At 34.1% G+C, this 15,865-nt stretch overlaps 1 protein-coding gene across 1 annotated transcript in view; it reads right to left on the bottom strand.

Annotated features, from left to right (window-relative positions):
* Window positions 1-3,248: 3,248 nt before the first annotated feature.
* STX7 (syntaxin 7) overlaps window positions 3,249-15,865 on the bottom strand; it is a gene marked incomplete at both ends in the record, with an annotated part of 31,907 nt that continues 19,290 nt past the window's right edge. The window contains 8 exons of the mRNA XM_084258075.1: window positions 3,249-3,344; window positions 6,355-6,437; window positions 9,539-9,611; window positions 10,804-10,900; window positions 11,400-11,452; window positions 12,457-12,594; window positions 13,267-13,360; window positions 15,196-15,265. Of these exons, the coding sequence (XP_084114201.1) occupies window positions 3,249-3,344; window positions 6,355-6,437; window positions 9,539-9,611; window positions 10,804-10,900; window positions 11,400-11,452; window positions 12,457-12,594; window positions 13,267-13,360; window positions 15,196-15,265 (704 nt within the window). The remainder of the gene's footprint in view (window positions 3,345-6,354; window positions 6,438-9,538; window positions 9,612-10,803; window positions 10,901-11,399; window positions 11,453-12,456; window positions 12,595-13,266; window positions 13,361-15,195; window positions 15,266-15,865) is intronic.

Genomic DNA, 15,865 nt, shown 5'->3' with positions numbered 1-15,865 from the left:
CCTCCACCCCCATTCCAGGGAAGATGCCTGATGATATCTACTAGTAAGGACTGTTCATCCTATTTTAATAACATAAATGTCATTTAACTCATCATTTATCCAAATAACCTTCTTTATCCTATTCTGAAATTTTATTTTTATTGTAGCCACCTGGTCATGCATACAAGAGTGAATTTTGTCTTTCAAAATACAGCTGAGGTGTGAACCTATTCCCCCAAATAATATACAGTGTGGTAAACCAACGTTACCTCAAAAAAGATATATGAAACAATAAATGTTGAGTAAGTTACCCTTGTAGATCACTCTTCACTATTAAGATGGATGACTTCACAGTTTTTAATCTTTTATTATGACATTTTTTTCTACATGAAGAAACAAATAGAAATTACACCAATGAGAACAACGATTCTGCTCTTTCTTGCTAACCATAGAGCAACTCTGTGGAACAAAAAGGCTTCAACTTTTTCAGATAAAAGTTGTCTAAAAAGATTGGTATTCAAAACATTATTTTTTGTGTACAAAACCTTACCATTTTTAACAAAAGCAGTGAAGACTCTGAAGGATCCAGTAGCTACCTCCTCAAGATGCATTGTTCTCAGTAAACAGTGCAGACACGGCTGGGCACCCACCATGGTCAGCGGGCCTGGGGGCTGCGTCCACGGCCTGCTGTTCTAGCTGAGCTTCATTGTTCCCCATAACTACATTTTTAGGGGTGAGGCCATGCCTACTGAAAAGCAAGCTACATTATGTTTAAATGACAACATTCCTTTACCATCAATCCTTGTGCATAATCAGAACAATTTTACAGTTAATAGTCAAATACTTCAGGCCATACTGGCATTCAGTTTTAGCAAAGAGGCTTGTTAATCTCCGTCATTCAATTCTGTCATTTAGAGCACACTACAATGAACAATATTAATCATTTAATATGTAAATTGCTTCAGTTTGAGACTCAGTTGAACTCAAACTGATTCAGGTGTTGAGTCCTGAGAAGAACTCTAACTTTGTTACGTAGTTGGAAGCTTCACATTTCTAAGTAATTCTAAAACTAAAGGAAAAGTGTTTTAAAAATGTGGTTATTTACCAGGCTTTTCATTTTATTTTTCCTAATGAAGATAACCCTTTTCATTCCAAATATTTTAATAGCTCCTTCAAAATTAATGTTTCTTAAAAGAATGCAAGGCACTAAAGTTCCTATTTTTAATCACTGATCTATGTCTGTTTAAATAATTTACACATTGTTACATTTTAGTGAGTCCCCCACAGCATTCTCCACAGACCTAAGGCAAGAACCCTCCGCCCAGACTTTCTCTTAGGGCAGTGTCTGGGCGAGTTCTGAGGGCAGGTTCACCTCTGCTAAGGAGGTCTAACATATCTGCCTGCAGGGACCAGGGAAAGATCTAAAAGGGCAAAAAAAAAAAAAATTAATTAAAGGTGTTAAAATCACACCCCCAAGTGAACTGCTCTTGTTTTGGAAACTCACTGTGAAACAAACAGAAGTAAACGCATTTGCCTGAATAACAATAAACATTTTATCAAGTTCAACAGTGGCCAAAAATTGAACTAGTTTGTGTCAGTTAATGGGTCCTTTATATAACCCTGTGAAGCTGGCTGTCACCTCAAATGGCGTGTGTTTCTGCGCACTTCCACAGCACAGGCCTTATAGGCTACAATAACCACACAACAGCTGACACCTGTATGAATTCTCCTTGCTCTCACCCATCCTCTTCACTAAAACAATCTAATTCTAGTAACACAAAGTCTCAAAGTTCCTAATCTCTCACAAAAAACGTTCTAGATTGTTTTGCACAAACTATTAAGGACATGCAATGCAGTTCTACTTTATTAGTGGCAAAATCTTTTAAAGACTGACAAAAAGAAAACTTAGTAAACTGGTACTCCAAGAAGATAATCAGTTGAGATTTCAGGCAGCAGAGTGGCAAACTTGTGAGGTAAGTGTCAAGTGTTCGTCCCATGAAGCACGAGTTCTCGTGAAATAGATTTACCCAGACACTTTTAAAATCATCTTTATTTTGGTTGCAAACATACAATTTTCTTAGTTACTTAACATTTTTTTTGTTCCCATTTGAAGTCTCACAGCCATGTAAAACATTGCCTTCACTATCAAACTGCTATATAAGAATATTATAAAATACAAACTATAAACTAAGATAATCCTCTTTACAGTATTCAGTTTAGTGCATTAAAACAACATTGATTAAAAAAGGCAAGTGCGTTAACTGACAAATATCCAATTTCTTTTCTAAAGAAGGATGGCACAAATTAGTATGCAAACTAAACACTAAATTTGTATTAGGTGCTCAAAAGTAGTAATTGTGAGAAAGTTACTTCCCAAAAGTAATTATGACCAAAGATACATACACAACCATTATTTTATAGGACATAATGGAAGGTAATTAATTGTCCCATTATAATAGCTGTGCAAATACACAGCGAAATAATTAAGTTGGAATCTTCAGCATTCTAACACAAAAGGACTTGACCTGTCATACTTTCTCCAAATTACATTAAACATTTAGTAACTACGCATTCCTCAGTAAATGTCAGACTGAAACAGAGCCTATGCAAAAAGAACCTATCCTTAGCATTTTACTAGGCAATCTACAGCAGATGCTTAATATATACACCTCAGGGGTCTGAGATATATTACAATCTTATTCACTGATTTCATTCCAAATAAACAAGGGTTGTAAGAGAAAACAACTGTAAGGGAAAACAATAAAAGTTAAATAGATAATCTGTGCTGCTGTGAATCAGAAAAACAACAAAAAACCACAATCAGATATATTAATTTCCTTTTAAGTTATTGAGACTGAGACTATCTCTTCTGCTGACTCAAATGAAAATTAAATTTGATATTTTAAAATGAAGTAACACAAAATCTGGGTGTATGTTGCACTGTGATGCAAAAACAGAAATACATAGATTACACAGGCCTTTAACTTTAAATTCCAAAATCTAAGTCAACAGGATAAATAAATTACAAATGAAAGGCATATACAATGTGGGCAAGAACCCAACAGTTATCACAGAGCATAGGAGCTATGCTAACAGTAGCATTTCAGAAAAGATCAGGTTAGAAAATACCAGATTTAATTCAAAGGAAACTTCCCCCAAAATAAAGTATGGTAACCATCTTTTACGTAATAGCATTAAAAAAAAAAGATTACAGGAATCTTCCCACATAATTTAGATAGTGTAGTATAACACTGTGCTCCTTCATAATTTTAGCTGCCTTTCACTCCCCATATGATGAGACCAATAACTAAAACTCCGATGACAAGGATAAAAATGATGATGCACAGGGTTTTTCTGGATTTGCGCTGCAGATGCAAAAACAAAAACATATTTACAGATGTAGTGGAGCATCTCTATAGCAACTGAAAATACTTCGGTAAATTTTGAGAGTAAAATCAAGTCATTTATTGTCCTCAACTTTTTTTTTATAATTTTATTTTTAATTGTGCTAAAACACATGCAACACATGCAACATAAAATTTACCACTTAATCCTTTCAGGTGTGCAGTTCATTAGTGTTGGATATATTCATATTATTATGCAACTGATTTTCAAAACCCTTTCATCTTATAAATCTGACACTCTATACCCATAAAACAACTCCTGATTCTTTGATTTCCCTCCTACCCTAATCCATGGGAACTACCATTCCACTTTGTTTCCATGAATTTGACTGCTCTATGTACCTTTCATAAGTGGACTCATACTGTATTTGTCTTTTTTTGGTGACTGGCTTATTTCATTTAGCATAATGTCCTCAAGGTTCTTCCATGTTCTAGCCTGTGTCACAATTTTCTTCCCTTTCGAGACTGAAAATACTCCATTGTCTGTATATACTACATTTAGTTTATCCACTCATCTGTTGATGGATAATTGGGCTGCTTCCACCTTTTAATTATTTTCAATAATTCTGCCATGAAAAATGGTATGAAAATACCTATCCTAGAACCTGGTTTCAATGTCCAAAAGTGGGATTTCTAGATCATATAATAATTCTATTCTTAAATTTTTGATGTCCTCAACTTTTTCAATGTATTTCTTGCTTCTCAAAAATATCAATTCTTATGGCATTACTCTTTCAAAAACATTTTTTTAACTAACTTTTTTTTAACTAAATTAACTTTTTCTAAGGGTGTAGTTGGCTTAAAAAAGATGATGCTGAGAATTAAAATTACTGATATAAGTAATAGACTGTTACCTACATATGAAAACAAAGAACAGTTTAAAAGTTTATACATTTTAAAGTTTTTAATCAAAAAAACGCTTTTTAAGTGAGTTTTCTGCAAATATCAGCAATTATAAATACCTGGCAATTTTTCCTAAAGTAAACTTACTGTTTTCCAATCATTCCCATTCTTTAACAGAATCTGCATTCAAAACCTCAACATACAAATAAAAACCAAAGAGCTAAAAATATGTAATATTCATTTAAAATATAAAGATTGGGGTTTAGTTCCACTCTTCACTCCTGGACTAGGTGTAGATCTCTGTTTCTTTAATGGCTTGTGTGTCTCACAGCAACATGCAGGAATCCTTTTTCTTATAAAGTAAAAAAATTGTGTAATTTTACTTTGTGTCAACTGGAAGTATTCTAAAAATATACAAAGGTATGTTTCTGACTGAAATTACCCTGAAACCATGAATACTTACAGTATTCCACATATTCATCTAACTTTTCAATTGGACAACTCCTTACATTTTAAACACAATTTCTCTAAAGTTTCAATATCAATATGCCAAAATTTTCCCTAGACTCCACTGAGTTTATCTCAGATGTATGTGTAATGTGCCTGTATAAACCACCCCAGATGTGCACTTGGTTTATCTGTGGCCTAGGGTACCCACCTAGTATGGAAGGGGGGTGGCAAGGTTCTGGGTCTGCCATGATAAGAGCATTTATCATCTTCCTTTGTGGGCATGTTTCATCCAATCTATTTAGAAGCACTGTATTTTGCAAGGGGGCAAGCTCAACATAAAGGCTTCCAAAGGGACCCCTGGAAAGCCACTCTCTTCCTAGCACTGTGTTGCAGGACTTTTTCAACATTCCTTCTGGGCTTATATTGTTAAGTGGGGAGAAGCTCCAGATCTGGAGAAAAAGCTTGGGAAGATGGGTTCTTTTCCCCCATGATGGCTGTAGGTTTGCTCTTCCACAGGAAGAAGAAAAGTAAAATTTTGGGATATATCTACCATTTGCCCCAAATCCAAAAGCGTAACAAATAAGATGTAAACCTAGTCACTGATGAATCCTTCTAAACAAAATGTTTGATAGTAAATACTGTTGCCATTTACAGATTGCCCTGTTTGTGTGTGTTCAACTATTCATGAATCTTAAGTATAAATTTGCCTATTACATAGTGAGAGGAACTCTGAGTTGCACATCTGAATCACATGCATAAGGAGTAAACACAAGTTACTGCCAGTGAATACAACTGGCTACAACTTGGTGATCTCTATAAAGCTTCATAGTCTGTATTACTGAATATGCAGTGATTTGTCCAGTAAAAAGTGACACTGACTCTACAGGGAACTTCTAAGGCTATAATATAAGGAGAGCAGCAACTGAAATTATCAAAGGTGGTGACAATATCTTAGATGTTTTACAAAACAGTAACAATATCTGATAACCTAATTACGAGCAACAAAATGTGGAGTTTTAAAAAATCAATGCTATGGTGTTATTTAGGGACTCCCAAAGACACTGATCTTACCCTTGGTTAACACCCAATTCTACGTATTTTAAAATATATTAATAGTTCATAGTCCTAAAATTTGCATAGTACTTTATATACTTTATATTTCACACATACATATAGACTCCCTATATTAACCTGATTGACTTAAGAAGCAAATTCATTCCTGATGAAGGATCTGCTGAATGTTGACCTAAATGTTAACCTAATGGTTAAGGACACTCCAAATTAATACAATTTCCACAGGACGTAAAGACAACTTTCTAGGACAAGGATTTTTGCCTCTTTAGTTCAGAGTATCACTGACAAAAAAAGAAATAAAAGGTAGATGAGAACAGTGAGAAATGGAGGGAGAAGGCTATCAAATAGGCTTCTGGTGGAATATCACAACGGCACTGCAGACCACCAGCTGTCAAAAAAGCCTACAGTTATTTCCTGTTGTCCTCAGGACACTAACACTAAATTTCCTGTCCCTGTGGGTCCTGATTCAAGATTGAAAATAAACAGACTGAACCCAGTTTTAAGTTGCTTGACATATTTCTGATCTACCTTGCACACACACACACACACATACACACACACAGTTAAAAGTCCAAGTTAAAAGATTGGTTATAGCTAATTTTACCTGATAATCCGCTGCCCTTGACAGCTGCTGGTTTGCTTGCTGAACGTGCACCTCTGCATTTTCGACATTGGCTTCTATGCTATCTTTAATATAAAACATTCACACACAAAACTTTTAAACATGGACAAAAGAGTTCAATAAATAACTGTTTTATTCAAGGTGAGATGGTCACTATTTCAAATGTTAACATTAGTAGTATATAGGCAAAGCTGAATTTATTCTTAAGCTAGCTAGAATTCTTCCCTAGACTATTTCTCAGGTGATCCAAACAAAACATAAAAAGTCAAAAAGAATAAGCTTGATTATCTTCATTACAAAACAACTGCGGGTCTACCTGGTAACTGCTGAAAAGTATTGCCACCTAGTATGCATTCTCTGCTGGCCAAGTCAGCGCTAAGCACCAGACAACTTTTATTTAGGGTAAACATAGAACAATAAAAACTCTCATTGCTCAGTGGCCTTGATCAACTAACTTTTGTGCCTAAACCTAGCCCTCCCTGAAGGCCCACACAGCTTTCTCAGACATTGACAGTTTTCCTTCTCATCCTCCTGGAGGCAGGTGAGGCCTGGATGTGGATTAGGAGTCACTTTGCTGCACAAGAGATGGTCTTTTCCTCATTTTTTTAATTTAATTTTTTAATTTTTTAATTTAAATATTTTATTTTATACAATTCTTACATCTTTTTTCATCTTTGCACAATATATGCATTTTCATTTTGGTTATATTCCCCATACAATTGCACCCCCCCCACCCATTTTGACTCTAGTCCTTCTTTTCCCCCCCAGCTCCTCCCTCCCCCCTCCCCCCTAGTATGTCTCTGGTTTATAGTTGCTTGTTGATTTTGATTTTTACTTTGTATTGATAAGTCTTTTTCCTGGTCTCTTATTTAGGTTTTCTAAATTCCTGCTATGAGTGAGACCATCGGGTATTTTATTAAAAGAGCTTCTGCACAGCAAAAGAGACAATAACCAAAACAAAGAGAAACCCCACCGACTGGGAGAACATTTTTGCACACAATACTAATGATAAAGAACTGATCACAAAAATCTGCAAAGAGCTGATGAGACTCAACAAAAACAAAGAAAATAATCCAGTCAAAAAATGGGCAGAAGAGCTAAAAAGAAACTTCTCTGAAGAAGAAATGGAAATGGCCAACAGGCATATGAAAAAATGTTCAAAATCACTTGTAATCAGGGAAATGCAAATCAAATCTTTTCCTCATTTCTAACAAGTCCTGTTTTAAATGTTATGTTAATGAAACTCATCAAATGCTCCTTGGAGTAAACATCCATGGTCTTTTCTTCTTACTCCTTGAACACTTTAGCCTGATTCACTGATGTTCTTTTATGCTTCTGCTATTATACATACTGATTTCAGTATCCAGTTGCTGACTTTCTACTACTCTGGTCTCACAATCCTTTGACCATTCTTTAGTTCTCTGTGCTCTAAATCAGGAGTCAACAAATGTTTTCTGTAAAGATTTTTTGGAACATGTTTTTTCTCTAAATATTTTTATAAATATATTTTTTCTGTATTCTGTAAATATTTACTGTGAACATTTTAAGCTTTGTGGTTCATATGATTTGTCATAAATATGTAAAAATGCCTCTGTTATTCAAAAACTACCACACATAACAAAAATAAACAGACAACTATAAATCAGAAACATTCTGCAGGGGAGGAGGAGGGAGAGGGACAATATGAGGGAGGGAGGAGCACAAGGGACGATGGTGATGGTGCATGGGTGAACTGGTGGTAGAAATTCTATGGGTACTACACCTGAGAAAATAAAGCAAACATTGTAAAAAAAAAAAAAAAAGAACAATGATGTAACATATCTATAAACAAATTATATAGTAAAAAAAAAATACCACATATGACACACAAATGAATGAGGTTGCCCTAAATATTTATAGGACCCATAGGTTAGTCCTCAGACCCCTCTGTCCTCTTGACATGTTTCGTAGGTGATCTCACCTAATATACAATTTTAAATACCACCTACGTGCAGATGACCTCCCAGATTTGTATCCCTAGCAAAGACATCTCCCTGAACAACATGTTCACTTTACCAGTGCCTATCAATCCTTCATTTGGATGCTAACCAGAACCTCAAACTTACCCCAAAGTTAATAATTTATATCCAACCAAACCTGCTTCAATTATGGATTTCCTCATCTCAGAAAACTACAACACTATCATTTTCATGGGCCATCACCAAATTGTAAAGTCAGCCTCAAACTTACTCTCATACCTACATCCAGTCAGCTGGTAGATCCTTTTGCCTTCACATTGAAAAATTATCCATGATTCCATCACTTCTCATCTCTTCCCTACTTCCATCCTGATCCAAAGCAACACAATTTTCCCCTGCATTCCTACAATAGCATTTTAAGTGGTCTCTTTGCTTTGGTCTTTGCCTGTTATTGTCTGTTCTCAACCTAACTGTCAAAGTGAGTCTTTAAAAACCCAATTCAGATTATTATAACACCCCTCTGGACACAGTAGATACTCAATAAATATTTGTTGGATGAATGAATAAATTGGTTTCTAAAATTTTACCCTGTGATCTAGTGGGCCTATTGAAGAAGGTAACATTTGTAAGTAAATGTTATATTGAACGATAGGGCCAACTATTTCAACTGAACATAATTCAGAAATGTATAAATACATTTTTGTGTCTTTAGATATACCCTGAGATATCTTCAACCACACCTTAACTGAATAACTATTACAATGGGAGTCTTAGTCACTGATTGTTTTAGAAGAATTCAAAAAAGAATTTTAGCATGTAAATACTATCACTGAATTAACAATAAAAAATATGAGTGGCTGATCAGGCAAATGTCTACCTGTCCTTATGTAAAAGATAAAAGAGCACACACAATTACAAATAGCACAGGGTTCCCAAGAAGTCCTTGGCATGATGAAAATTAAATTGGGATAAACTTGAAGTCAGACTGAAACTACATGGTTACTTCAGGAGTCAGGGGTAGCAGATCAGGATTAAATCTGGGGTTTCCGGGAAAAAAAAAAAAAAATGGAAGCCAGTCATTTAAACTATTAGTAATCGAAAGTGAGATAAAGAGACAACCAAAGCAGTTATTCTTGCTTGAGAAGCTACCACAGGTAAAGTGCAGGTAGCGTGTTCTCACCTCATGAAACCTCATCAGTAGGCCTTACCTATCACATCTCCTTGCTCATGAATCATCATTCCCAAATCTTTAAATATTTCATTAATATCCATAATATCAGCCTAAGAGGAGAAAACAAAATAAACACATATTATAATAAAAAACTCAGTCTCCACTACACAAAAGGGGAATATAAAAGAACCCCAACCATCACTCATATACAGGTGAGCATGCTCCTAGACATTCATTTTGGAAATAACAGAAAAATCTTTCATTATAAGGATTCCTAAGTAAGGAGACCTTAAGTAATAGTAGCCAGTTCTCTAAAATAGGTTTGCAATGTTACAAATATTAAGGAAGTCTAGAAATGGAAATGTAATAGAGCAGGGTCACAGGTTACTTAGTTTATGGTATACATTCTGATAGTTTTGCTACCACAAGCAATATTTCCTCACAAGAATGCAAAATATTTCTGTTGTGATATATTTTTAGTAAAAGTTTATATATATATATATATCAATCTGACAATCCAAAATAATAAAATGTTCAGCTATAAATTTAAAGTCTCATATTAATCAATTTGAATATGCAATGGAATAGTGCTAAAGCAGTTATAAATTTACTTTTCTTCAATATATGGTAACTACTATTTTGTCTGAATGAAAGGTAAAGTTTAAATATTTTATTCAGGGGTGTGTGGAGCAATATAAATAGTTATCCTGTGCTTTAGTTTCCCCATCTGCAAAATAGCTATGATAATAACACAGTTCACTACTTCATAGAATTTTTATGAGAACTAAATGAGACAGCTATTATAGAGAATTTATCACATAGCACATGGAAGGCCTCGATAAATTTTAGCTATTGTTATGTACTATTAGTCTACTTGCTTGGGATTAAACAGGTTTCATAAAAAATCAGGCTTAATAATCAGGCTTTAGTTTGATGTCAAAACATACTAAAGAAAAACAAAATACTTCTCAGGCCCTTATAAAGTCTTTTATGTAGGTATGGTGTATATCATCTCTAGAACGATGCTCTCTTAACACTAAGATGACCTGAGTTGACTTAACAGAATGAAAATAAAAGGTGTAAGTGGAAGGAAGCATTTTGTTCACTCTAGCACTAATTCTAAAGAGATTATTTTTAAAAAGCCAAAAGGAATTATTCTAATTTACAGGAAACATGCCACTAAATTGATACATTTTTTCAGTCTTCTTTCTTGACCCTGGGCACCCCCAGGATTATCTAAGCATCTTGAAGACAAACTCACGAAGACAGAGCAGCAATCCAACTCTATAATGTAAAGCTTACTTCCAGTTGCCTAATAGAAGACTCTCTCTCATGGATAAGGCGGAGGTCATCCTCTGTAATTTCTTCATCCTGCACCTGCACTTGAGGTTGAGTTTGGCTAATATGAGGGGGAAAAAAAAAAGTCTAGTATTAAAACAAAGGAACTTTCCTCCTATTTAGGAAATACTTACATAGACTAATCTTCAAAGTCAGGGAATTATTCACAAAAATTTCAAAAATATAAAAGAACTATTAATCAAATTTTATTCATGTTTCATTTCAGCGAAATTATTTTTTAGAATTAACATTTAATTATTAGAAACTATATTGTCAAATAGTATCACTTTTATGTTGACAATCCTCATATAGTAATACTTGCGTATATTACTTATCAAGTATTATAGCTATATTGGACTCATATATTTACATATTTTACACTTTATAAGTAATTATTTTGAAATTTTTTTCAAGTTTATTAGTTGTTTTCAATTTATGAATAACTAAGGATATTCATGACATAAAATACAAAAGGCTTTATATTTGTACCAGAGACTGTATCATATAAAAATTATTTGAAAAATTATCTTTTCATCTGTATCATGATTTGTATTTCTTACCTTTCCCAGGATACAAGATTCTTGTCTTTTGAGCTGTCCTCGGGAAAACCACCCTGAATAATTTAGGAACAGAATGGGTTGGGAAAGGCAAAGAGAAAACACACAACACTTACATTTATTCTTAAAATAATTTAAACTGATTTGTGTGTTTGTGTGTGTGTGTACAAAGACAGAGAAAAACTCTTGTTTTAATTTTTTAGGCCAACTGCTTTAAGTAATGATAAAATTATACTCTAAATTGACAAGGAAAGAATATATAATAAATATTATTTGATAGAAACCCATTAGTCTCTAAGAAGTAGGAAACAATTTGTCATAATTTCTAAGGGAATCTCAAAGTGCATAACTCAAAAGTCCATTTAAATTATTCCTCTATCTCCAAGAGGTATTCCTCTATTTTTCAAGAGGTATTCATTTTCAATATTTATGATACATTCTTTTTGTTAATTTTCATACCCTCTCTACACTAGCAGGAACAAAAAGTGACCACCTCAATTTGAATTAAATGTGGCACTACCATTTAGGATTAGTCCTCTAAGCTTTTTTTTTTTAAAAGATTTATTTATTTATTTATACAAGCACTGGGTACAGTCAGAAGCGCGGGAGGGTGAGAGAATTCACCAGAGCCAGAGCAGGGAGCAGAGCAGGCAGAAGGACCGAAGTACACTGCTGAGTGGAGCAGCGGGCGGCAGGAGAGGTCTGCGCGCCATGTGGGACCCTCCTCCGGTGGCCGGGGAGCAGCCGGGGATCGAACCAGCGCTGCAGAGGCTGCGGGCAGCTTCGCAACCCAGCGCTCAACCGCTGCGCCACCGGGGAGGCCCTCTCTAAGCTTTTTTGATATAATGTTTCTATATTTTTATATAATTACAATCTTTTGTGACACAGACAAAAACAGCCACAATGATACTATCATCCTTTTAAAAACTGAGCAGAATAACTTGAAAATACTCAAATATTAATTTTCAAGATCATCATAGATCTTCATGACTTAAAAACATGCCACTGTAGTATTTTAAGTGACCTTAGAGAATATCAAGTTAATTTTTAAAATACTTACAGATACTCTGGAACTGGCTCTAACTCGAGCAACAAAATCCTTCTCCTTGTCAGCAGCCTGCCTCTGGACCTTTTGAAAGTTTGTCAGTGATGTTGTGAATTCAGCCACTAAGCGATCCTTCTGTATTTTCCTTTGACGCTAGAGAAAAGGGGAGAAAAAAACCTACCAAAGTCAAGCTGTGAGGTTCTATAGAATTTGTGCAATTGTTTCACCACTATCTGGCTCTTTATTTAATTCTGAAATTTTCATTCACTCCAACTGCAGAGCCTGACTGGTTAACTCTCAAGAACACTTGACAATATGTTCAAATATTGTGTGTATTTATTTACCTTGAGGAGACAGGCACATAACACTGAATTTCTCACTTAAAATATTCATGCTAAAAACTGGGCCATGGTTTTGAAAATGTTTTACAGTAGCTCCCCACCCCCTTAGGAAAATCATATACTCCTATCTAAGCTGTAACTTCCACTAAGTAAACAAGGAAATAAACATGTGTCCCTAGAAACCTCACATCTTGAAGGAGTGTGCATGCTGTATGCAGTCCTGCAAGGCCAGGAAACAATTATTCAAGAAACATTTTCTGAGCACTTAATTATGGGTCAGGGCAACTGCATGGAAATAATTTTTGCTTTATTGCACCACAGGATACTACCTGGGCAATTAAATATAGTTTTGTGTTCTGTAAACTAATCTCAGATAGAATTTCCCCCTGATTTCCTTTCTAGCCTAACACAGTTCAAAGATCCTACAGTGCATTTGATTTCTTTCACATTCAACACATCAACAATGTATCTTAAAGCTTGATACCTGTTCACTGGGGGTGGTGGGCAGAGATCCAAACTCTTTAATATATTTATCAGTTTCTTTGGCAAGCTGGTTAGTGTACTGCTGCTTCTGTTGCCTATAGTGAGAAAACATGCATTACAGCCAAAGAACTAGCCTATTTCTTTAAATCACAATTCTGTCGCTTTGACCAACCTTGATGAACAGTTTTATAAAAATCACTTTTTAATAGACTGACTTCAAATTTTCCCTATGAAAATAACATTTTCAGGTTCCATTCCTTGATAAATATTGAGCAAATATACATGGGAGGTTCTATACCCACACAGGAGTAAGTGAGATTTGAGAGACAAACATTAACAGTCATTTAGAAAGGAAGATGACACACCCAACTCAAGACTGATGCTTGAGATAGTGGGGGTGTGGAAACTTTTCATCTGTATTCCACAATTGGGAGAGGAGTTGAGCAAGGACAAGGATTTATTGCCTTAAGCCAACCAGTTCCGAGGTTTTAAGGTACATCTGGTCTCTTCTATTTCTCTACCTAGGTATTCATATACTACAGGTACTTAAAAAAAACAACAAAAAAAAAAAAAAAGAGGGGAAGAAGTAATAAGTAACAGTGTAAATTCACTATTATTTAAGTTTGCTGTGGGAAAAAATAGCATTTAATGATACTAAGAAAAAAAGACTTGTTTTAACGTGATGACTTACAAACGATATCAGTACATCTCAAATATAGTCTCTCTCATTTTAAACATGTACATTAAGGATCCTTTAAAATGATGATTATATATACATGAATATGTTTAAGTATAACTATCTGTACTTTATAAGGAAGAATTTTAATATACTTTCATCTATTTACTAAGTACCCTATTTTAATATGTTTTAAAAATTTTTAGAAAAATAGTTAAAAATTCTGAAAGAGGACCTCAATGATGTCTCTCCACTATTAACCTTAGCAAAATACTGTAACTGTTAAGAATTACATGTTTCCTACAGTGTTGTAAACCAATGTTAAAAAAAAAAAGTCATGTTAAACCAATGTTAAAAAAAATCATTTAACTTTATTTTCATAAACAATGGGATACTATTTAGATGTGAGGCATGTACTGCAGGAAAATACAAACTATAGATAAATGTACATCCTTCAAATTCTACTTCATAAAAAAATATAAATTCCTATTACTTCTTTTTTAATATCTTCCTTTTTTCAATTTTTCCTTCTATGGCTAATGTTATTTGGGATATAATGTATACAATATATATATTATTTAAAATTTGCAACTGTAACAGAACTGAAGTAAGAGTTAAGATACAGGGTCAGAATGATGTTGGACAAATTATCAAATCCCTGAGACCTTTTTTCCGTATAAACAAAATGGAAATAAATTTATTGAAATGTATTATATAACTTAATTATATATTTTTTCCTAAACAGAAGCTAATGTTTTCTGAAATTCAAGGATGCAGGTATAAGCTTTGGGGGACAGTTTATATTGGATACCTGCTGGATCTAAACCAAATAAAAATCTGGATTATAGGATTGTAGGATTATACAAGTGAATCACATTCAGGAGCTTAGAATATAATTTCCAAAAGCCACCAAAAACTGCCCATTAAAAAATTATAAAAAGTACAAATGAACCTATTAAAAGAGGCAACTAATGAAGTTTTGCTTTGACAGAATAAGCTAGATATTTTAAACTTAAAAAAAAAAGAAAGAAAAAAAAGGCACCTGCCTCCTCTAGACAGGAGAAGTTACCCAAAAGCTCGGATCTTGGTACAAATAAGGCAGCAGAAAAACCTTATTAGTTTCCCACTGTTTCTCCAGTAAATATAACCCTCTCTACTTGCCTTGCCTGCTTGCTTGTCTGTCTGTCTTCTCTGCCTTCCTGTCTGCTGCCTGCCTTCCTTCTCTCCCTCCTTTTTTCCTTTTTAAATACTTACAATTGTTGCCTCAATTCAGGAGAATCTTGAGGTGTTCCAAGTTGATTCAGAGTCCTCTGTATTTCCACAGCTATTATAAAGGAAAATAAGTTTAACTGTTACACATTTTAAGGCAAAAGAAATATAAGCAATTGGGAAGTTACAAAGATTAAAAAAAACAGATAACTACGGAAAACATTACTTGAGAAGAAAGAAAAAAATGATTTATATCTAATTAGTAATGATAATGGATTAATTTTCAAGAGAAAATTGTGGGAGATGTTAACATGTGAAATCAGAGCAATCTAGGTTATAGATCATCTGCTAAACAACTGGTCTGAACTTTAAAAAATATATATCAATGTCAAAAAATGGTGGGGAGAAAAACAAATGTCAGGAAACTTTCTAAATTAAAGAACTAAAATACTTAAAATACTACTACTGTAAAACACCCAAAAGGCAATGTATGATTTTTGACTACACTCTGAATCAGGAAAAAAGAAAATGCTATTTTAAAAAGTATGAGAACAACTGGAGAAACTTGAATTTGAACTTAAACAAGAGTGAAAAATGTCAACAATTGGCAAACAAACTCATGAGAAGGGTATATTAAAAGTGTGCTGTACTATACTTTTACTTCTCTGTGGATTTAAAATTATAAGCCAGGGGTTTAAAATTTATGCAAAGCTCA

The sequence above is a fragment of the Talpa europaea genome (assembly GCF_964194135.1).
Source record: "Talpa europaea genome assembly, chromosome: 2".
In the NCBI taxonomy this organism is placed as follows: domain Eukaryota; kingdom Metazoa; phylum Chordata; class Mammalia; order Eulipotyphla; family Talpidae; genus Talpa; species Talpa europaea.
This window is presented reverse-complemented; position numbering and strand designations above follow the sequence as displayed.